The sequence below is a fragment of the Dipodomys merriami genome, unplaced genomic scaffold (assembly GCF_024711535.1).
Source record: "Dipodomys merriami isolate MVZ:Mamm:240054 unplaced genomic scaffold, mDipMer1.0.p SCAF_2, whole genome shotgun sequence".
NCBI lineage: Eukaryota > Metazoa > Chordata > Mammalia > Rodentia > Heteromyidae > Dipodomys > Dipodomys merriami.
Window position 1 is genome coordinate 12,914,024 of NW_027203381.1, and position 23,172 is coordinate 12,937,195.

Below are 23,172 nucleotides of genomic sequence, written 5' to 3' on the forward strand. Positions count from 1 at the left end.
ATAATCTACACAAAATAACTCTCCAGGTGACCCCTAAAGTCCTAAGGATGACTAGTGCCACTGACTGCTAATTTAAAAATTACTACACTGCAACCCAAAGCATTTCAAGAATGATTTTAAAAACTCTTTATACCTTGTAGGTTAGACATAATACCATAAATGAAAAATCTCTTATCTTAAACCTATCCCATTCATAAGTGCAATGTATTCTAATTTCAGAAAGGCATGAGGAAATCTACTAGAATATTAGTAATAAAAAGACAGAAACCTGAGCTGTGTGACCCTACAAAAAGGTAGATTAGTACTAACTGGGGAAAAAAAAATACCAGGAGAGAGATATCAGGGCTAGTACCTAGGTGGAGTAGGTCTCTATCCATGTGGGGCCTGGTCTTCAATTAACAAGCTAGCACGACATAAAAGGTTGGTCATTACATTCACAGAAGGCCATGTGGGAGGACTATTAATATGCTGTACAGAATAGAAGAGGCTCCTGGTCTGAATGATGAGATGAAAGCAACAAGATCCAAACAAAAAAGGATACATATCAAGCCCTGTTTCTAATAGGGAAAACTGGGTTAACAGCATTTCATGTAAAAACATAGTCTAGGCAATTGGTATGAGATGTTTTCTAATGAAAAGCAATGTAATTTCAGAATTATAGTACACATGGTATAAAATAAGCAATGTAATTTCAGAGCTATAGTATCCAGATGAAAGAAAGCAATAGTTCCATAGTACTTGCACTATTCTGCTAATGAGTAGCAGGGTTGGGTCTAGGTGCCAAATTCTAAATTGAAGTAGGAATAAATGAAAGAGGAAAAGGACTAGAAATTAATTCATATGAAATGCTAGGGTACAAGACGCTATGTCAAAAAACAAACTTTACAATTTAGGCGGAGGGGGGTGAGGGGGGTGGAGAGGGGGGTGTAGTTGAAGAGGTTGGCGGGACAGGATGGTAGGGGAAAAACAAAGGAGGAGGCAACAATGCTGGATAAGAAATGTATTCATTACCTTGCTCATGTAACTGTAACCCCTTTGTATAGTATTTTCACAATAAAATTTTTTTTTAAAAAAAGAAATGTTGGAGGGTAATTAGAAAACTTCCGTGAAGGACAGCAGCCTTCATTTTTCTTTTTCCTTTCTTTTTTTTCCGTCAATCTTTCCTCTTCCTTCTGTCTTTCTATCTTTCCTTCTTTCCTTCCTCTTTCCCTCCCTTCCATTCCTCTCTTTCTCTTCACCCCCTCCCTTTCTCTCCTTCCCCTCCTTTCCTTTTTCTTTTTCCCCTTTTCTTTCTTTCATTTATTCTTCCTCTCTCTACCCCTCTCTCTCCTCTCTTTCTTCCTCATTCAATACCTAGTAGATAATTAAAATTTATCTGATGAATAAAAAGTAAAACCATAGAAGTGAACAATCCATTCCATCAAAATTTTCACCTTTTAATTCATTTATCATTAAATAAAAATATGTTGTTTTAAAGTAAGATTAAGTACAGTATATAATGTCAGCTACTTTCAAAACCAACATTCTAAACTGATAGTTGATTCTCATTTCTGATGATCCAGTATGTCAGTGGCAGCAAGGCCACTCTTCATTCCTTCCACACAATCTGTTTCTATGTCAGTAAAAGGCTTTACCTCGAGAGCTGTTCCCATGCCTTTCTATATGTTACAAATGCAGGCTAACCTCTTACCTAACTCCCACCCTTAGGGTCCACTGCTCTGAACTATTCAAAGTCTACCCTACATGTTATATGTTCAACATATGTGAATTTGAAGTCTGCATCTAAAATTAAATTATTAGTTGCTTGACTAGAGGACTGCTTGAGTATATCCTCCAAAGAAGGTGCTGATAGAAGACACTAGGTGCTTAGTAATGTTTATTTTTAATAAAATGGGTATTTTTTAAGCAGCACTAATCATATTGAAAAAAAAATCATTTAAAAAAAGTTACACAACACCAGGTGTCAGTGGCTCAGGTATGCAATCCTACCTACTGAGGAGGCTGAGATCTGAGGATCATAGTTCAAAGCCAGCCCAGGCAGGAAGTCTGTGAGGCTGTTATCTTCAATAAACTACTCAGAAAAAGCCAGAAGTGGTACTATGGCTCAAGTGGTAGAATTTAGCCTTGAGCGCAAAGAGGCTCAGCAACAGTGCCCAGGCCCTTAGCTCAAGTTCCAGGATTGGCAAAATACAAAAAACCTGGTTCAGATTCCCAGGATCCTTTACAATTGGATTTACTTCATTCAGTGAAGTAGGATACACAGATATATGCATATATATATATAACATACACATACACTTAGGATAAACAGATACAAAAATAAGAAAATAAAGTATTCTCACTTTACACTCATATTACATATGAAAGATGATTCTTCCTTTTAGAATATATGATTAATACATTCATTATTATTTTCAGCTCAAATATTAAATATTACCTTTTATGATTAAACATTCCAGTGAGGTGTTGGGTTTGGGGGGGGTTGTTTTTTACTTTTTGTGTTTTTGTATTTTTTCTGTTTTTCTCCTTTTGTCACTGTTTTTGGTTTCTGTACCTTTTGTCTTGAATGTAAGTTGATCTGATTTGAAGTGGGTAAGTGGTACACAGAAATGATGGGAGGAAAGGTGAGCTAATTCTGCAGTGATACTCACTAGATACTATGTTGAAAATGAACTTTACAACGTGTTGGCAGGGGGGTTCAGGAGGAAAAATACTGGGAGAAAAGGAAGGAAAAGATGACACTGTTCAAAAAGAAATGTACTCATTTCCTGACTTATGGAACTGTAACCCCTCTGACATCCTTTACTATAAAAAAGTTAGAAATTAAAATACAAAAGAAGAGAGTAAAAGCCTACATTTGACAGCTGATTATCATCTGAGAAATTATGGGGAAATTCAAGGGTAGTAGTGAATTTAATTAGCTTTTCCTGTATTAAGAGTGAATAAAAAGTACCAGGAAAAAGGACTCTGAATCTCAGCATCTGTTTTAAAGCCTGTTTTTCCCCTTAATGTGGTTTGCACAGTAAAAGTAATCATTCATATATATGACATAAAGTCTGTGAATTATGAGACATTGTTGTCATTACTTCTGTGAATTACAACTTTTGGTCACATTGGTTTGATATCAATTATGAAGGTAATTCATGTAATATACAGATAGATAATAGTGTGCTACAATGTAATGCAATTCATCCTTATCCATAAGGTATTATCATGCAGCTCACAAAAGGCCAAATTTTAAGTTCATCTTGAAGGTTATTCACTCACAAAAAAACTCTTTTGTGTTTTATTTTTTTTCTGTTCTCTTAAATGCTGCTCCTATAATACAACTATCACTTGTTTTGTTCCTCTAAATTTAGCAAAAGAAATACAAAACATTAAATGTGAAAATCAAATCTTAATCTTTGTAACTTGATGTTGTGTATATGTTGGTGCATTTGTGTGGCTTCCAAAACAGATATGAAATTATTTTCCTAGGAAGTGGAGCTGTGGCTCAAGCAGTAGAGTGCTCGCCTTGAGCTGAAGAGCTGAAGGACAGCGCCCAAGACCAGAGTTCAAGCCCCATGACCAACAAAAAAAAAGAAAGAAATTATTTTCCTATACTGAAAATCTATATCTTATGAAAACAGGTTATGAGAGGAATGAATTGATCAAGATGCACTGTATTTACATATTGACATGTTGAATTGAATAACCTTTGTACAACTATTTAAGAATAATAAAAAGAAAAGAAAAGAACAGGATATTTTTTATTTTAAAAAATATTCCCTCTTAGCTGGAAAGGTGGCTTCGTGGTAGAGTGCTTGCCTTGTATGCATAGGGCCTGAGTTCTATTCCTGAGCACCACATAAACAGAAAAAGCCAGCAATAGTGCTGTGGCTCAAGTGGTAGAGTGCTAACCTTGAGCTGAAGAGCTGAGGGACAGTGCCCAGGCTCAGAGTTCAAGCCCCATGACCGACAAAAACAAAACAAAACAAAATCCCGCTTGTATGTAAACAAAGGTAAAATGGAATAGAAATTTCTACTCTACACAATAAGAAAATGATTTGCTATGAAAAATTCATTTTCTATTCTTGCAAGGTGTGTGTGTGTGTGTGTGTGTGTGTGTGTGTGTGTGTGTGTGTGTGTGTGTGTGTGTGTGTGTGTGTGTCTGTGTCTGTGTCTGTGTCTGTGTGTGTCTGTGTGTGTGTGTGGCTGGAACTCTGGCCAGTGTGCTGTCCCTTATCGTTAGCTTTTTGTGCAAGGCTAGTGCTCTATCACTTGAGTCACAGCTCTACTTCCAGCTTTTTTTGGTGGCTAAATGGAGATAAGAGTCTCATGGTCATTCCTGCCTGGGCTGGCTTGGAATCACAATCCTCAGATCTCAGCCTTGTGAGTAGCTAGGATTACAGGTATGACCCACCAGTGCATGGCTTGTTAGGGATTTTTTGGAATTACTAACTATCCTACATTCAAGTCCTGACTTCACCATTCTTGACTGTGGGTTTTACACACCTCATTTGCCTCTGTTCTAACATGGAAGCAGTATTGGGGACTTACTGAGAACTGATGAAAAATTAAAAGGATCCCAGAGCAGACTGGTATAACACCATTGAGCTACTGTGATAGTTAAGTCCCCAATTTTTAAAGAAAGTGCACGTTTACATGAATTTACAAACATTGCATCAATTAATATTTCTTGCCCCAATTGCTTTCAAAGGTATTACAAACAATCAGCCTGTATACACATTAAAAAAATAAAAGTGCTCATATTAGAAAATATCATTAAGAAAGATTTGGTGCCAAGGCAACTGTTGATAAAGTAATTTATGTTATAGCACTTCTGATATCTTGAGATTTTTAATTCATTTAAATACACAAACTCTTTCTTGGTCAAAATACATCAATATTAAGTAGATTCTTCATTTATAAAAACCCTACACTTTACACAAAGCATGGAGAGTTGCTTTACAGAAACTGAACATTTTTCTTTTGCACTTTTGTTCAAGCAAGCTTCTCCAGGCCAAACTGCCAGCCAAACAACTTTAATAAACACATTAAATCTGGGTATATGACTTCTAGTTTTCAATGGACAATGGAAAGCATCAAGTTTTCTTACTGTTAAATAACTGTATTCACTCACAGCACTGTGATTCCACTTCTCTTCAAGGCCATTTGTTTAAATGTCAAGCTTTTGGGAAAAACTTTATTTCTTTCCAGAGCCACCCACTTCACTTTGTCCTCTATACAAACCACTTTGCTTCTGGAGAAGGCCATCAAGACCCAGAAGGATCTCTTGGACAATACAAACATTGATAATATCTAGCTTCAAGAAAACAAGAGATTTCAGCTTTCATTGATATCCATGCCCCCAAAATGAGGTTGCATAGGTACCTTGGCTAAGGAGAGAGTGTAGAAAGGGAAGAAAAGTGGGGCTGGAGAGACAGCAACCAGAGGTACATCTCCCTTGTCTATGAACCTGCAGTGGACTGCAGAAAAGGAGTCCACTTTCTAGCATGTTGGAGCATATCCATCTACATCAGGATAAGTTACAAAGCACACGGGTTCAAGGTATTTTTTTCCCCATTTAAATCCTGTGGATCACATACTTTCATGATTTTGAAAACATTTTCCATAAGGAAAAAAAAAACATACTTTTAAACAAAAAGCAACAGAAGAGCTAATTACGTTCATAGATCATCAAGAAATAATATATATGGAAATAAGCCTATCATTACAAGCACATTTTGAGCCTCTAAATACACAGTAAGAAAGGAGCAGCTGAGGAGACACATAACACATAGGTGTAGAAAATATGTAGTAAATCTGTATGAGCTTACTTAACACATAGTATATGGAATGTTATCTGAAATACAAATGACCTCATGGATTAATTCAATCATTCAGTCAATAAATATTTATTGATATGTCATATATCTAGGCACCATCCAGTACTAGACATATAAAGGAGAAAAGTCACATACCCACACAGGAGTCCCTGGGGGCTAAGGGAAGTGATATGACTCAGTATTTTAAGTATTATTGCTACATGATATTATTTTGTAATGGTAAGGTGCACACAACTGGCTGGGTGATATAACACAAGGAAAGTCCCAGAGGGTTCTCTCAACATGGTGACAGCTCAAGTTGGATTTGAGGAAAACCTTCAGAATGTCACCCCCTGCGTGAGAGAGGGACACATATAAGTATGAAGTATATTTATGCTGTGGAAACAGAGCCAAGTATATTGATCAAGCAGCTGATGATGCTAGAAATAGTACTTAAGCTTTGAGGAACCTTAGGTGTCTCATAAAATGTGTGGGTTTTCTGCATCACTGGGGAGCCAGTAAGCAACAACTAATGGGAGTGGAGGTGATCAATGGGCACTGAAACTCTCAGACTTAATAGAAGACATGAGTGGACAAAGACAAGGGACTGGAGATGAGAGGTGACTGCAGAATACAACAATAATCTAAATAAGAAAAGGTGAGTATGGATCCCAGGTTTCTAGGTGAAGATGGAGAAGGGGAAATTCAGGTGGAGACATTTAAGATGAACAGTTTACAAGAATTGGTAACCGGATCAAACTAGGTGAACCTTGTTAGAAAAAGTCAGCTAGGATTATTCCTAGGTCTACTTTGGATACTGAGTGATTAATGATACTATTAGCAATGCTGTGAGCATGAAAGAACATGAGTTTTAGAAAGGACTAAGATTATTTTGGACTTGGATTTATGTTTCATGGAACATTCAGGCAAAAGTAGTATATTAACCGGTATTCAGAAGAAAGGCCTAGCAGCTGGGTGCAGGAAGTCACCACAGACCCACACAGACCCATCTCACACCTGAGATCAATGTCTCCCTGGCTGTCACCTTAGACGGGTGACACCAATAGCTTGCAGGGCTTTTGTGGGTTGCAAATCAAGGTATAGGGCTCATTCCATGCCAGCCTGAAGTAGCTGATCTCAGCTGGAAGTGAGGCTCTGAGTGTCCAGCCTGGCCCCAGGCACCCCTATCTGGCCCCATCACTGGCTAGGCCACCTGTCATCCTGTCTGAGTGAGATTAGATTCTGGGTTGTTCCCACACAGAGCTGGAAAGTGGCACCTGCTTCCTTCTTGTCCTGGGAGCCCTTCCCAGCTATGGAGGCTGAGAGCAGGAAGGCAGTCCATGCAGAGAAGTTCAGGGGACTCCTTCTCAATTCTGAGGGTGTAGTACCACATAGCTGTCATCCTACATTCTGTGGGAAGATCATGATTCCAGCCCACCCAGACAGAAAGTCCATTAAGACTCCTATCCACAGAGGAATGTGGGTGTACTGGTTCTCACCCATTATCTCAGAAAGCCTAAAAAGCAGGCAGATCACTGTACAAGTACCATTTAGACAGGAAGAAACACTCTATCTTAAAACTAACTAAGGTTGGTGGTATGGCTCCTTGAGAGAGGATCTGGGTTCAAATCCCTATACCTCTAAGAAACATTAAGAAATAAAGAGAAGTTAAGGTTGCAGATACAGAGTTATCCATTCTTAGCATGCCAAATCAAAGAACAAGGTAAACAAATCACTCAGGAAAAAAATATGAAGGAAAACATGTCAGTTTTATACAACATTATAGACTGCTGTATTTTAAATTATATGTCAGAAACTCAAATATTATCAGCACACAACTAAAGCTAAGAATTAGTATTAAAAATCAGAAAAATTTATATTCTTACCTCTAGGTCAAAAAAAGTAGAGTAAGAAAAATTTTACACTCAGAAGACTATAAAATCCACTTTTCCTTGATATATTTTGTTGCAAAATCTACACAATAAATTAGCAACTTAAAATTACCCAAGAGAAGCCAGGAGCTGGTGGCTCACATCTGTAATACTAGCTACTCAGGTGGCTGAGATCTGAGAACCACTGTTCAAAGCCAGTTCAGGCAGGAAAGGCTGTAAGACTCTAATTTCCAATTAGCTACCAGAAAACCACAAGTGGGGCTGTGGCTCAAAGTAGTAGAGCACTAACCTTGAACAAACAGATCTCAGTGACAGCACTCAGGCCCTGAGTTCAAGCCCCATGACTGAACTTTTTAAAAAAAGAGAGCCAACTATAGTAAACTTATATATTTTGTAGAAGCTACCTCTTAAATCAAAAGCAAATGTAATTAAAACAATTTAGAACAAATGACAAGATTCATATAGAGCTAGTGTTACTAAGACTGGTAATTATAAGGTGAAGAGTGAGAAAAGAATAACTCACTCCAATTTACTAAATACAAGCCTCTGACTTGTCATAGAAAGCCGTTCTGATTTCTAAATACATGATGCCACCAATTTCTTCCTTTGTAGCTTATCTAGTCTTTACCATTGTAATTTTTCATAACTTTCATTCAGAAAGTATATCAAAGTTTATGAATAGGGCCTTTAATAAGTAGCAAAATGGGCAAATCAATATTTAGTCTCAAATTAGACATCCTTTGCAACTCTAGATTCTACAAAGATGTTCACTTGAATGTATGAGTATATGTTAAGGTGTCTGTTGTACATTGATGGTTTGAGAAAGCCAGACAGAGCAATGAGTTTTTCATTTTATATATAATGCTACAACATGGCTGTGCAGTATTTACAAATGCCACTATTCACAATCTGATTTCCCAATGGCTTTGTATGAACGTAAAAATGCAAAGGATATATATTTTCCAAAGGAGATGATCTCTTATTCTAACTTTGAAAAAAACAATTTGGATTTTAAACAATGAGACTGACATCCAACAAACTAATTACTTGATATCATAAATCTAAAGATAACATGACATCACCTCACATTTCAAACGAAATGAAAATAGCCGGGTACTAGTGGCTCACACCTGTTATCCTAGCTACTCAGGGCTGAGACCTGAGAATCACAGTTCAAAGTCAGCCCAGGTAGGAAGGTCCCTGAGACTCTTTTTTCTTTTTACAAGCTAGGTTTATTTTTATTTTTATTTATTTTATTTATTTTTTATTTTTGTCAGTATTAGGGCTTGAACTCTGGGCCTGGGAGCTGTCCCTCAGCTCTTCAGCTCAAGGCGAGCGCTCTACCACTTGAGCCACAGTGCCACTTCCCCCTGAGACTCTTATCTCCAATTAACCACCAGAAAACAAGAAGAAAGAAAATCTACCAACAGTGCAGGGAAATAGGCACTGAAATCTGGTGGAACCCAAGTCACAGATCTAAAACGTGTTAAACATGTGACCCTATAAAAGTCACCGCTGTGACTTGGTCTTCACATCTACATATCTATAGTAATGATGGTATCTACTTCAAAGCAATTTTTGATAGGTGCAAAATGCATATAGGAAAAGTTGTAAATTGCTATTACATTCAATTTTTCTTATTCTTACCTACGTTTCCTTCTTTCTATAGTGCATCTCAATCTAACATACTATGTACTATAGCACAGTACAGTATTGTATAGTGGTTGCTTTCTTTCTTTTTTGGTAATACTGGAGGTTTGAACATGGGGCTTAGATAGACATGTTTACACTGATCCACATCTCCAGTTGTTTTCCCCTAGTTATTTTTAGGAAAAGGTCTTGCTACCCACCAGAGTGCACATTTGAACTGTAATTGGCCTACTTTTCAGCTTATATTTGAAAGAAGTATGAACAACCTCATCTCTTCAGTGAGAAAAAGAGACTCATGGACTTTTCTGCCATCCTGCCTGCAATGATGATGCTCTCAATCTCAGCCTCTTAGGAAGGTTGAGATAGGTTCACAGAACTGAACCCAGATATGGATAAAAAAGGAGTAATGAACACTTCTTTCCATGCTAGCCTCCAACTGTGATACTCTTGTTCTTAGCTGGGATCCCAGCTAGGATCCCAAGTGTGAGCCACCGAGACTCATAAGTAAAGATTTTCACTCTCTGCTTATTCATATTTTAGTATAAATTCCATGAAGAAAATTATTCCTGTCTCTTCTGTACAAGAATATATCCAAGGGGGAGGGAGGAGGCTGGGAAGGGATGTGAAGGGTAAACCAAAGGAGGAGGGTGCAATGCTTGGTAAGAAATGTACGCATTATCCTGCCCATGTAATTGTAACCCCTCTGTACAGTATGTTCACAAATAAAATAAAATTAAATTAAAAAAAAGAATATATCCAAAACAATAACTGGAATAGAGTGCTCAAAAATATATACCAAATGCATAAGTATGTAAGTACTGAGATTGCTTTGCACAATTAAGAATAAACATATATGGTAACACTACTTTTAAGCTTTTCTAGAACTTTGCATGTTAAAACATTCTAAATAGATTCTTCTACCTGAAGGGTCAAAGGACATATTTAGTGACAATATCAATCATTCAAGTTCTTTGATAAGAGACATAACTTACTTGATTAAGAATAAGATTACAAAAAAAAGTATGATAATAATAGTCTCTAAGGTCCTGCCTAAAAGTAAAACTAATTGGTTCAAAATTGAAGGAACAACAAAGGGCATGTTGACAGCAAACTATATATTACTTAAAATAAAAAAATAAAAAACTACATATTACTTAAAAATAAAAGCCAGGAGCTGGTGACTCAAGCCTGTAATCCTAGCTACTAAGGAGGCTGAGAAGTGAGGATTGAAGTTCAAAGCTACTCCAGGCAGGAAAGTCTGTGAGACTTGTATCTCTAATAAACTTCTCAGAAAAAGCCAGAAATGGTGCTGTAGTTCAAGTGGTAGAGTGCTAGCATTGAGAAAAACAGTATCAGTGACAGCACCCAGGCCCTCAGTTCAAGCTCCAGGACCAGTACTGTAGTAGTAGTAGTAGTAGTAGTAGTAGTAGTAGTAGTAGTAGTAGTAGTAGTAGTAGTAGTTTCCTCCAAAAATATAAACTTCAAATTGGTGAAATATATATCTGTAAGGAATTAGATTTTATATATATATATATATATATATATATATATATATATATATATATATATATGCATCAAATTGAAGCAAGGAAATAGGACAGATTGTTTCTAGCAGTACTAAATAAACAAGAATAGAAAATGAATTATTAGTGTATCTATTAATCAGTATTAGAGGGAATCTCCTGAATTAGTAACTTAAATGCAGCCAAATACAATTTTACACAAAATATATAAAAAAGAGAAACACAGCTAACAGACCTATTCAGATCTACACATTATTGTTGCTTTTGTTCAAAACAGTTGAATCTGTCAACTATCTAATTGTTGATCTAGTATCAAGCTGTCCTTTTTGACAAGGTCAGTGACTTTTCACCCTTTATTACTATTATATAGTCAGTTTGTGTCCTTACTATATTGAATGAGAGGCAGGACACTAAACTATGACCCTCAAAAGAAAAGAGCAACTTTCTTAAAGGGATACATGCAGGTCTATGAACAAAATCTTAATTCTTTAACTTGCAAATCTAACAAGTGTTAGATTGTAAAAGGATGGTACTTCTAAAATATATCCATCCTTTACCATGAAGAAAGCTAAAAAGGAAAATTAAGTCACACAAAGCATCTGCCTAACATTATCTGACCCTGGCATTTATTATTCTTGTGCATAACCAATTTAAGTGCTTCACTCATATTTCATTATATTTGTCTCACTGCCTAGACTTCATTTATGTATCTAATTTCTTCTTCTATAATCAAGCCTGTTTCTATTTTTCTGTTATTAATTGTATAAAAGAACTTCCTGCTTGGTGTCTTTAAAATAACAACGAAAAAAACAAAATAGGTCTGCATAAAGAAATGGATTCATCTAAAATTTTTCTATGAATGCCAGTTTTTATGAGATTTACTATATTAATATAGTTATATTAATAACAATGTCAAATTACTATCCTAATGTAAGAACACATTATTTGCAAGTGCTGAACATACACAATAAGAATACATACAAAAGCAAATACACAGGTATAGCATAAATTCCATAACTAGAAATAATCTTAATAATATATATGATATATTTTATATATAATATATAAAATAATCTTACTTTATAGAAACCATTGTTATACTCTATTTAAAAGAGTATTATTAAAGCAATTCCATCAGAAAAACATATATATTTTCTATGTATACTGTATAACATAAAATACATGTGTAATTGATTTTAATATTCTTCTATATAAAATATTATTAATCTACCAAAATGGAAGTTATACATAATTTAAAATTTGACTAAAAAATGGAATTGGACGATCCTTTAGACAGAATGCTAAGTGAATCTGAATGTGTGTTAAACCAAGGCACACCAGCATTACTTTGTACAGCCAATCAATAGATATCAGCTTTAAAAAGAGAGAGATAGAAAGAAGCTGCAGCATATTTTTTTTAAATGACAAGGTGAAGGTTTAAATTGTCTCAATCAAGACTCAATTTTTTTTCCTCCCTGTTTCTCCAGCTGTTCTCTTCCAGTTAAGACTCTTCATTTCAAATAAATTTAATTAGTTCCAATTGATCATACTAACACTTACAAAGGTTTCTCTATGCATCTTTGCTTATATAAGGCAAACTCTAACAAAGACTCCTAGGCTCAGGATAAAGGGCCATATAACAACATTTACACCTGGTTCATTTTCACCAAAAAGAAAAAAATTCAGAAGTAATCAGCTGCCTTTAGCCAAAGCACAAGATTATATTTCATGTTTTAACTGGTTAGGTTTATCAGATTGTTTTTAAGAAACAAAAATTTAGTATATATATTAGCCAACTCAAGAATTGATTAAAAATATAGGCAAATATTTGCCATGACATGATGTCTATCAATTTTATAAAAAGATATTTTTAGGTCAGTTCATTTTATATACTGAAAAATTAATGAGATCTTTCAACGTGAATGGCTAGGCTGGACAGCTTTCTCCCTTTATAGTATTGGTCCTCTACAATGCTGGTTATCCCCAAATAAGATTATTGTGCTTGAAACAGATTTCTCTCAATGCACCTACCATATTTTTCATAATGCAATTTATATAGGATTCTAGTCAATAAAAAGAAATACAGTTTTCTTCTAAACCCCCACAAAAATCTATACCACTGTTAAATCAAGTCGCACAGTCTAAAGGTAACCTGAACAATCTACAGACTGTAACAGGCTATTTGCTTTGACAACATGTTAAAGAAGCCTTTTTATTTATTTAAATATCTTGGATATTGAGCATTCTTACTTCTAGTTCCCATGGCACAAAATGAATAAATCAACTGACAAAAACCATTCGTCACACATGTTCAAATAAATTTCTTTAGATTAAAACATATTGTATGCACTATTAACTCTCCAAATTGGACTTGCATCTTAAACTTCTTAACTTTGTTAATGATAAAATAAGAACACAGTCATGTGCTATTACACTGTCTCATTAATTTGGTAGTGCATAATTCAAAATTCCAATGTACTGAATAATAATGCTTACTTGACTGCTCAAAAATTGAGCATTTATGCAAAATGTTAATTGAGTTGTTTTACTATATAGAAGCAAATTACTTTGCAATAAATAAAATGGCTACTTTTTATAGACTAGAAGGTCTTTGAATTTATGTGGAATTATGAAATAACAAAATACAGCTATATAACATAAAAAAGGCAATTAAAAACCAAAAAAAAAGTAGAAAACATCTCTACACTAGTGGCTCACACCTGTAATCCAACTACTCAGGAGGCTGAGATCTGAAGATTATGGTTCAAAGCCAGCCTGGGAAATGAAAATCAAAACAAGTCTTGAGATTCCATCTCACCTCAGTTAGACTGGCCAACATCATGATTATGAGCAACAAGTGCTGGCAAGGATATGGGCGAAAAGGAACCCTATTGCACTGTTGGTGGGAACGTAAACTAGTACAATCATTCTGGAGAGCAGTCTGGAAGTTCCTCAGAAAACTAAACATAGATCTTCCCTATGACCCAGATTACCACTCCTGGGCATCTACCCTGAACATCACAAGCCAGGATACTGTAAAGACACTTGCATATCCATGTTCATTGCTGCACTATTCACAGCCAAGCTATGGAAACAGCCCGGATGCTCTACAATGCATGAGTGGATCCAAAAAATGTACATACACATAAGGGAATTTTACACAGCCAGTAGAAAGAATAATATTATGTCATTTGCAGGGAAATGGATGAACCTAGAACAAATCATGATAAGTGAGGTAAGCCAGGCTCAGAGAGACAAACAGTGCATGTTTTCTCTCATATGCAGAAGCTAGACCTAAAATCTACTGGGGCATGTTAAATTATACAGGACTGTAGGCATTCACACACAGTGAGATCAGGATACTCCTAGGAGAGAAACACAAATGTACAATGTCTATGTGCTTCTGATCATATAAAGTAGTATCCAAAAGAAAACAAGAGGGTTAGCCGGCGCCGATGGCTCACACCTGTAATCTTAGCTACTCAGGAGGCTGAGATCTGAGGATCAAGGTTCAAAGCCAGTCCAGGCAGGAAAGTCCGTGAGACTCTTATCTCCAATAAACCACTAGAAGACTGGAAGTGATGCTGTGGCTCAAGCGGCAGAGTGCTCGCCTTGAGCTGAAGAGCTGAGGGATAGCATCTAAGCCCAGAGTTCAAGCCCCATGACCGACAAAACAAAAACAAAAAACATACAAAAAAACAAGAGGTTTTATTTCTTTGTTGCTATTTTTTTTTCGGTCCTATTTGTTCATTTATCTGTCTTTGGGAGGGTAAGGGGGAGGCATAGAAATGGAGGGAGAGAAGGTGAAAAATGCAGCAGCAGTACTTACTAGATATTATGATGAAAATCAACTATATGTCTTGTTGGGTGGGAATGGGAGAGAAGAACTGGGAGAGAACAAGGGCAGAGTTGACATTGTCCAAATAGAAATGTACTCTACCTGTCTTATGTAACTATAACCCCTCTAGTACATCACCTTCATAGTAACAACTTTAAAAAGGAGGGGAAAAAGCCAGCCTAGGCAGGAAGTCTGTAAGAATCTTATTCCCCCTTGAGCTGTAGCTCAAGTGGTAGAGTGCTAGCCTTGAGCATAAGAGCTCAGTGATGGCCCCACAACTGACCAAAAAAAAAAAAAAAAAAAAGAATTAAAAAATAACAAGTAATAACCACAAATTACCCACCCTTACTGAAAACTAGATATTCTCCAACCTAGACGATACTTCTTTGCAGGCTTTATATAGGCTATAAATTTCTTAAATACAGGTTTTGTAAATTTTCAAGGTAAAAATTTGGCTTCCAAAAGTTAAAGGCATGCAATTGGAAACATTAATGGACTTGCCACACATAGCATTAAAAGCAAAACAAAACAAAAAAACTCTTTAATTTTCATTGAAAAATTTATTATTTTCTTATTCTTTTGAAAACATTACTGATTACTACTGTGTTCATATTTCTAGCTTCATAATAATTATGATTATATTTTTAACCATCTACAACAGAAAATTATCGTTGTCAATGCTTACAAAACTACATATATATATATATATATATATATATATATATATATATATGCTATTGGGGGTGATTTTTAGCATTTTAAAAAACTGTTATTGTAAGAGGGTTAATAGTTATGTAAGTCAGGTAATAAGTACATTGCGTTTAGACAATGTCACCCCTTCCCTTGCTCTCTCCCAGTTTTTCCCTCTAGGTTGTTGTTTTGTCCTGTGTATTTCAAAAATAGTAAGCTGAATGAATATGAAGATTCAGTAATTCAAATTGGTTCAAGTGTACAAACAGCCTAAGCCTATGAGTTTCCTAAAATTTACATATGCCTGGTTGCACAGCAGATAATACATGTAAGAATGCTCAATATCTACACAAGGTAAATCTCCAAAAAGCAAAATTTATTTTATAGTTTTAGGTGTAAAGAAATAGCTGCAAGTTTCTTTATGAGCCTATATGGTATATATTACTATGACAACTTCATTATTCTTTAGTTTAACCTAGTAGAATGATTATAAAATCTTTTACAATCTAATGAAGTATATTCTTCTGTATGTTTCAAGTCTGTAGTAATGATCCCACTTTCTGAATTAAAAGTTCTCCAGGAAATAAAGTGCACAATGAACAACTTTATTGTTTTACAGTGATGACAATGTATGCTCCTGGGTCAAATAAACAGTTTCAGTTCTTTTCACCTCAAAATCAAAAAGGATACTCCAGGTTTGTAGGAAACTGAACATACCATCAACATAAGCTTCCAGCCTTTCCATCAAAATACTCCTTTCCAATATAAACAATGTAGAAGACATCTGCACTATTGAACAAAGCACCATGTATATTATGTGAAAGATGTCTAACTTACCAGTGGTGATGTCATCATCCACAAGGTCATGTTCTTCTTCTGGGACTTTGGTTTCCTGTCCCAAGGTATCAGGAGCAGTGGTCATGGTCTGCATGGCTTCTGCTGTAACTCCAGCTAAATGTACAGAAATCACAAGGTGGCATTTTAAAAAACAAGAGAAGTTGAACAAAATTACTAAACTTTTAATTCACTAGATGTAAATATATGTTGAAAAATAAACCATATGCCCCTAAATTAAGATGAGATACAAATCACTATATAAAACACTCATATGTGTTCTATTTCTTATATGTCTATATGTGTATGGACACATACTATACTTTGTTTTAACTAAGATGAGGAAAACAGAAACAAGATGTTGAGGCAAATGAAATTTTTCCTTGATCCCTTTCCATCTTTCCTCCTACAGTTATTTTAGCTGATTTACACATACTTATATGATAAGCAAAATAAATAAAACCCTAGAAAGTAAAGAAGTAATTTAAAAGCTTACTTCTCTTTATTAGTTTATATATACTTTTTGGTTGGGCAAGGAGGATGATAACAGAAGAGGAGTTTATGCTTTGAATCTAAGAAAGAGAACAGCCCCAAAAGAGAGTAACCTTAGCTGGGTGCTGGTGATTCATGCCTGTAATCCTATCTACTCAGGAGGCTAAAATCTGAGTATCCTGGTTCAAAGCCAGTGTGGGCAGGAAAGTCCATGAGACTCCTATATTCAATAAACTACTAGAAAACCAGAAGTAGTGCTGTGGCTCAAGTGGTAGAGAGCTCGCCTTCAGCTGAAGAGCTGAGGGACAAAGATCCCAGGCCCAGAATTCAAGCCCCACAACCAACAACAACAACAAAAAAGAATGTAACCTTTCCCTCTGTTAAAGAATTCTAGATGGGATCAGATAATTATCAGATCAAAAGCAGACAGGCAATATGGATAGGGAACTAATATCTTCCAGTCTCTAAACACCTGAAAATCGGTCAGGTTATACCAAGGCCTTTCCTTACATACCCATTCTTCTACCTTTGGTGATATATTTTGTTGTAATTTGCATCTTCTGTATTATTTCTAACCTGATCATAGATAGTGGGGCAACATTAGCACTTTTTTTTCTGGTTCTACAAACAGTTATTATTCAATCATAGTATAATAAAAGCCTTGGCTTTACATTAGAAGTTGAACCTTGTAATCAAATCTTTTAAAGGGATATTTTAATTTCTACCTATACACGATCCATTTAAATACTTCAAAAAATAAACACTATTACTATTAAAAGGCTTCTCTTCTCCTAAGGTATATTAACTTACACATTTCTATGTGAGTTCTCCCTTGGTAAATTTAGGTTGACTAAAAGTACTAAAAGAAGATGAATCTTAGTCATTAACCAGCATGAATGAGTCAGAACTGGACTTATCACTCAGCAGTTCCAAGCACTGATGGTTGACACGGAACCAAAATACAATATTTTAGGAAAAACATTTGTTCAGAGTTGCTCTGAAAAAAAAGCAAAGAAGATATCTTTGTCTCATATCTGACTTTAGAAAAAATTGGTTCAGATTTTTTTTCAGATTTTTTTTTCCATTTAGTATGTTAACTATAGGTTTGTCATATATAGTCTTTGTTATGTTGGGATTCATTTCTTCTATTCTTAGTTTCTTCAGAGCTTTTATTATGAAAAGCTGTTGAATTCTACCAAAGGTTATTCTGCATCAACTGAGATGATTGTATGATTCTTGTCCTTGATTCTATTTATGTATTTTATTATGCTTATTGACTTTGTAAGTTGAACCAACTTTGAATGTCTGGAATGAAACTAACATTATCATGCTATAGGAATGATATCCAAGAATGATCCTTGGAGAATGGTAAACAATGAAGTCACACCTTTACAGAAACATATTTATGGTAATTTTTAACATAAAAGAGAGAGTTGCTAGAAAAGTAGCATTAAGGCTGGGTGCTGGTGGCTCATGCCTATAATTACACAGAAAGGTACAATACATGGACTAAATAGTAAGATATATAATATGAAGATAAGAGCTTTTTAAAAAATTTTAAAAAATCAATAGGTTCCCAAATTGAGATTTCATAAAATAAAAAATGTATATACATTATACCTGATAACAAAGCTCTACATTGGTTCTATACTATGAATCAAGAGGAAAAGGGGAATGGAAAGCAGCAGGAAACTGGGGTAAGTAAGCCTTGCATGACAGCATAAGGGGTGTAACTAGCCAAAGAAGTGAAGAACAGAGAATAAGGAGAATATTATAGGATCTTCACAGCATTCAGAACTCTACTCGGGTCACTTTCCACTGTGATAGGCCTAGACACATTAACCAATTCAATTTTATAGAATACTTTTAATCACATTGGATAATGGTGTTTAAAATATAAACATAGAAATGAAGCCTTCCAAATCAATAGAATAAAACTATCAACCATTCCCCATCAGTAAAATCAGATGCATTATTTAAAATTTGTAACTTTCATAGGCTTATATATTACCTTTATAAACATTTTTTCCAGCTGGCTTACAATATCTGAAGAATGATAAATAACATGAGCTCAAGAGACATCTACAGCACCATGTGATTAACTTGAAAATCAAGAATAAAATATTAATTTTAATTTAGTAAGATTCAAAATGAAGCACTTTAGCCAATACTGGAATATCAAACAACTTCAGCTCATTATGATTTTATTATTTTATTGAAGATTAGATGAAAGTAGTAATATTCCTAGGACAAAAATTAAAAATATACAAATTATCAACAAAAATTTATTCCTTATTCTCACTGGATATAGATTTGCACTGAGATTAAAAAGCATAACCAAAAGAATAGCAGGTATTTTTATTTCATCAGTTTCTCCCAACCGCAATTTTCCTATGGTCCAATTAAAGTCCACTAGAAGCAATAATTTGCTATGAACCTTTACTTGCATGAAGGAAAATTTAACAATAAGGCAGGGAATGTGTGGTTGTCTATAGCCGGTTTCCAGGCAGAAGGCTTGGATTTATTGGAAGCAGATCTCTGCAGTGACTGACCAATACTGCCCCACATTCTCCACAATGCTTATGACAGACAGACGGCCGGCCTCACATTAATTCACTTCACACCACTTCTATCGATCCGCAGCCAGTTCCCTAGTCTCTCTGCACACATTGCCTGTCTGGCTGCCTACATCCACATCAGCACATACACACAAAGGCCACAGAAAGATAACCTTTTGCTTTCCATTAAAGACACAGTATCCACTTTTCCTTCTGCAGCAACATCAAAAATATAAAATACAACACCATAGATGTTGTCTTGTAGGAAAGGCTTCCTGAAATAAATGTTAAGACATTTATCTTTTATTCTGAATAAAGAGCATTTCAATTATCAGAAATGAATTGGCTCATTAAAGGCACAAAGAAAGTAGGAAAATAAGAACATAAATAAGTATAAATACTTTCAATACAGAGAATAAGTATTTCATAACATGAGAACTGATGTTTAATTTTAAAAATTTCAAAAGAATCACTTTGAGATTTTTAAAAGGGTTCTCTAATATAAAATGTAATTCAACAACCCAGAATGGAGCAAAATGAACATACTGATAAATACACAAGAAACCACAGGTGGTATACTATACAGGTGGTATACTATATCAACAGAATATTAATATGAGAGCATAAAGCTTTACTATTCCTCCTCGCCAAAAAAAGCCCCTGCAAATGATCAATGACAAAAGAAAATCATTTCTAATACTTCTAACTCCTTTCTGGTCCTTTTTCAAAGACTTCTGATTTGTATGCAGGCAATGAGCTGGCATTACCAATTTTGATTTCAGAAAACCAAAATTAAACAAAAATTTATATTGTTCAACCTACAAAATGTTGTGAAACAAAGGCAAAACTGTCTTACACACACCATCTTGACGTTAGCATTTCTGGCTGATTTATAAATCTCAAGTGGAAGCAGAATTATGTGTCTCAGAACTCTGCAAAGTAAATGTGAATATGAATACATTATGGAAACCCTTCATGGACTTCCTTTTTGTTTATTTCTTTCCTTCCATGTTTGTTTACCAGCATTGCTCAGAGGGTATACCACGAAGTACAGAAACAGTATAATAAATACAGTGTGCTAAGTATAAGCACTAATTTGTTATTATTATAATAACAGTAGATTGCTTTAAAAATCAAAGAGGGGAAACTGACATAGGCTGCTATAGCCAATTAATAGCTTTAAACATAAAAATGTTGAGATGACTGGGCCTGCAAAGGTCATTGATCTGAATTTAAAAGGGTCCAATGTTACCCATATGAGTAAAACAAACCATCAGAATGGTAACCAAGCAAAGTTCTCACATTATTCAAATGTTCAAGAAGTACTCAGGCTATGTGGAACAATCCTTGTGCTAGGTGAGACACAAGGTGAAAAGAGCGTTCTGGCTTCCAACAAGAACACTGGGTAAGGAAGCTGAAGCCAGGAAATAGCATTAAAGAAATGAAAATGTTGGGCCTGTCATGGTGGCTCATGCTTATAATCCCAGTTATATAGGAGGATCTTGGTTCAAGGCCAGTCTGAGAAAAAAAAATGTGATCAAGTCTTTATCTCAAAACACAAGCTGAGTGTGATTGTACATGCTTGTAGTCCAAGATATATGGGAAGCAGGGGGTAGGAGGTAGGATTTTGGTTCTAGGTTGTCCCAGCAAAAAGTACAGGACCCTACCTGAAAAATAAACTGAAGTAAAAAGAGCTGGAGGTGTGGTCCAAGTGGTGGAGTGATTGCTCAGCAAGTACAAAGCTCTGAATTCCAATCCTAGTACCACCAAAAAACAAACCCACCTCCAAACAACAAAAAATGGGTGGAGGAACATGTGAAAGCACATGATTTGCTTTATAGAATGTTCTCTCCTATATACAGCAGTACAAAATATGACTTGGGGTTAGGTACATTGGCTCACACCTGCAATCTTAGCTACCCTGGAGGTGGAGGTCAGAAGGATGGTAGTTCAAAGTCAATAAAAAGACTGAGAAACTCCCAGCTAATCCAATAAAAGCTGGGGTTGGTGGCATGTACCTGTCATCTCAGATACAGGGAAAGTGTACATAGGATGATTGTAGTACAGGTCTTCCTGGGTATAAGCATGAGACCCTACTGGAAAAAATAACTAAAGCACAAAGGGCCAGCTGGGGCCATGTTTCAAATGATGCAGTTCCTGCCAAGCAAGCATGAGTCTTTGCATTCAATTGGTATTATGGAAGGAAGGAAGGAAGGAAGGAAGGAAGGAAGGAAGGAAGGAAGGAAGGAAGGAAGGAAGGAAGGAAGGAAGGAAGGAAGTGAGGGAGGGAGGGAGGGAGGGAGGGAGGGAGGGAGGGAGAAAAAAAGGAAGAAAAGAAGGAAGGAAGGAGGGAGGGAAGGAAAGAAAAGAATGGAATAGAAAAGAAGACTGACTTTGAAGGACTCAAGAATAGAGATTGCAATGTGGCCAATGATGTCCAAACATAACTTCTTGGAGGAGCCCTAGGAGTTTCCTAAAAAAGATACCAACTGAAACTTCATTATTTAAACGTGAGTGTGCACAAATGTATGAACACTTGAAACTTCATTATTTAAATGTGAGTGTGCACAAATGTGTGAACACTTGAGGAGTAATCACTTTTTAGAAATGCTTACTGATATGCATTCCTTTTCTAATGAAAGTATATGTGAGGAGAAAAGTAAGAGTTCATTTTTTTTTCTGATGAAACATGCAGAATTGGCTTGCTCTCTGAACATAGGGAAGGACAAATAGGATACACCCATTCGTGAACCTTTTTGAACAATTGTTATGATAAGTAGGATAGGAACAAAGAGGAAAACATAAGGACTTCATAGTAGTAAAAGTAATAAGCAATGAGAAATACAGATTTATAAATACACAGAAAAATATAACTTACTTAGAAGAATAATAAATTAACTCTTCTCAAGATAGGGTAAAGAAGACTACACATGTCAGAGATAATTTCATGAAAAGAAAAGTATCACAGTTGGGTCCTGAAGAATGTATAAAATTTATGATAGTATGATACTAAGTGAAGAAGATTCCAGGGAGAAAAGATAAATTAAAACACCCCAGATGTAAGGTTGGAGATGGTGCTTAGGGCAGATCACTCTCCCAGTGTTCTCAAGGACCTGGCCATGACCCTAGAACCACAGGTAAATGACAAAAATATAATGACCCTAAAATGTGTACAGAATTAGGTAGCAGACATAAGTGTGAGAAGAGGTGAGAAATAAGGCTAACATGACACTGGATGTCCAAGTACCACAAAGTACTAAGAGAAAATAAGAGAGAAAGATATGCATATATATAGTCATTCATGGGGCTTGAACTCATCCTGGGCACTGTCCCTGAACTCTTTACCTCAAGGTTAGCACTCTACCACTCACTTCTGATTTCTGAGTCATTAATTGGAGATAAGAGTCTCACGAGTACTTTTGTGCCCTGGCTGGCTTCAAATTGAGATACTCAGATCTCAGCCTCCTGAGTAGCTAGGACTACAGGCTTGAGCCACCAGCACCTGGCGGTTGGCATTCTTTAAGGCAGACTAAAAATGTGGGGATAGAATAGAATAGTGAGAGTTATGATTTTAAGTCTGATAAGGTTTGTGACTGCAATGACAACAAAAAAGGACTTTAATACATGAAGATTTGGAGAGACGTAAAGACAATCCTATCATTTGTCTTTCTGGTTTAGCAGAACAGCTCAGGAATTCAGAGCTAGAGGTAGTAGTGTGAAGACAATCAAGAAGGCAGACCAAAAAAAAAAAAAAAGGCAGAAATTTTCATCTCAGCTACCTAATAGATCCAGAGAAAATGAATGAAAGCATTCATTTCTATCACCCACTCAGGTTATCTTGTATCCCTGTGTTAGCCTAAAATACAAAGGTTGTATATTATATTCAGT

At 35.7% G+C, this 23,172-nt stretch overlaps 1 protein-coding gene across 3 annotated transcripts in view; it reads right to left on the minus strand.

Moving 5' to 3' along the window:
* Wdr7 (WD repeat domain 7) overlaps positions 1–23,172 on the minus strand; it is a 284,441-nt gene that overhangs the window by 158,629 nt on the left and 102,640 nt on the right. For all 3 annotated transcript variants that reach the window (XM_070029069.1, XM_070029067.1, XM_070029068.1), the window contains one exon: positions 16,238–16,351. In XM_070029069.1, coding sequence (XP_069885170.1) covers positions 16,238–16,351 — 114 coding nt within the window. The remainder of the gene's footprint in view (positions 1–16,237; positions 16,352–23,172) is intronic.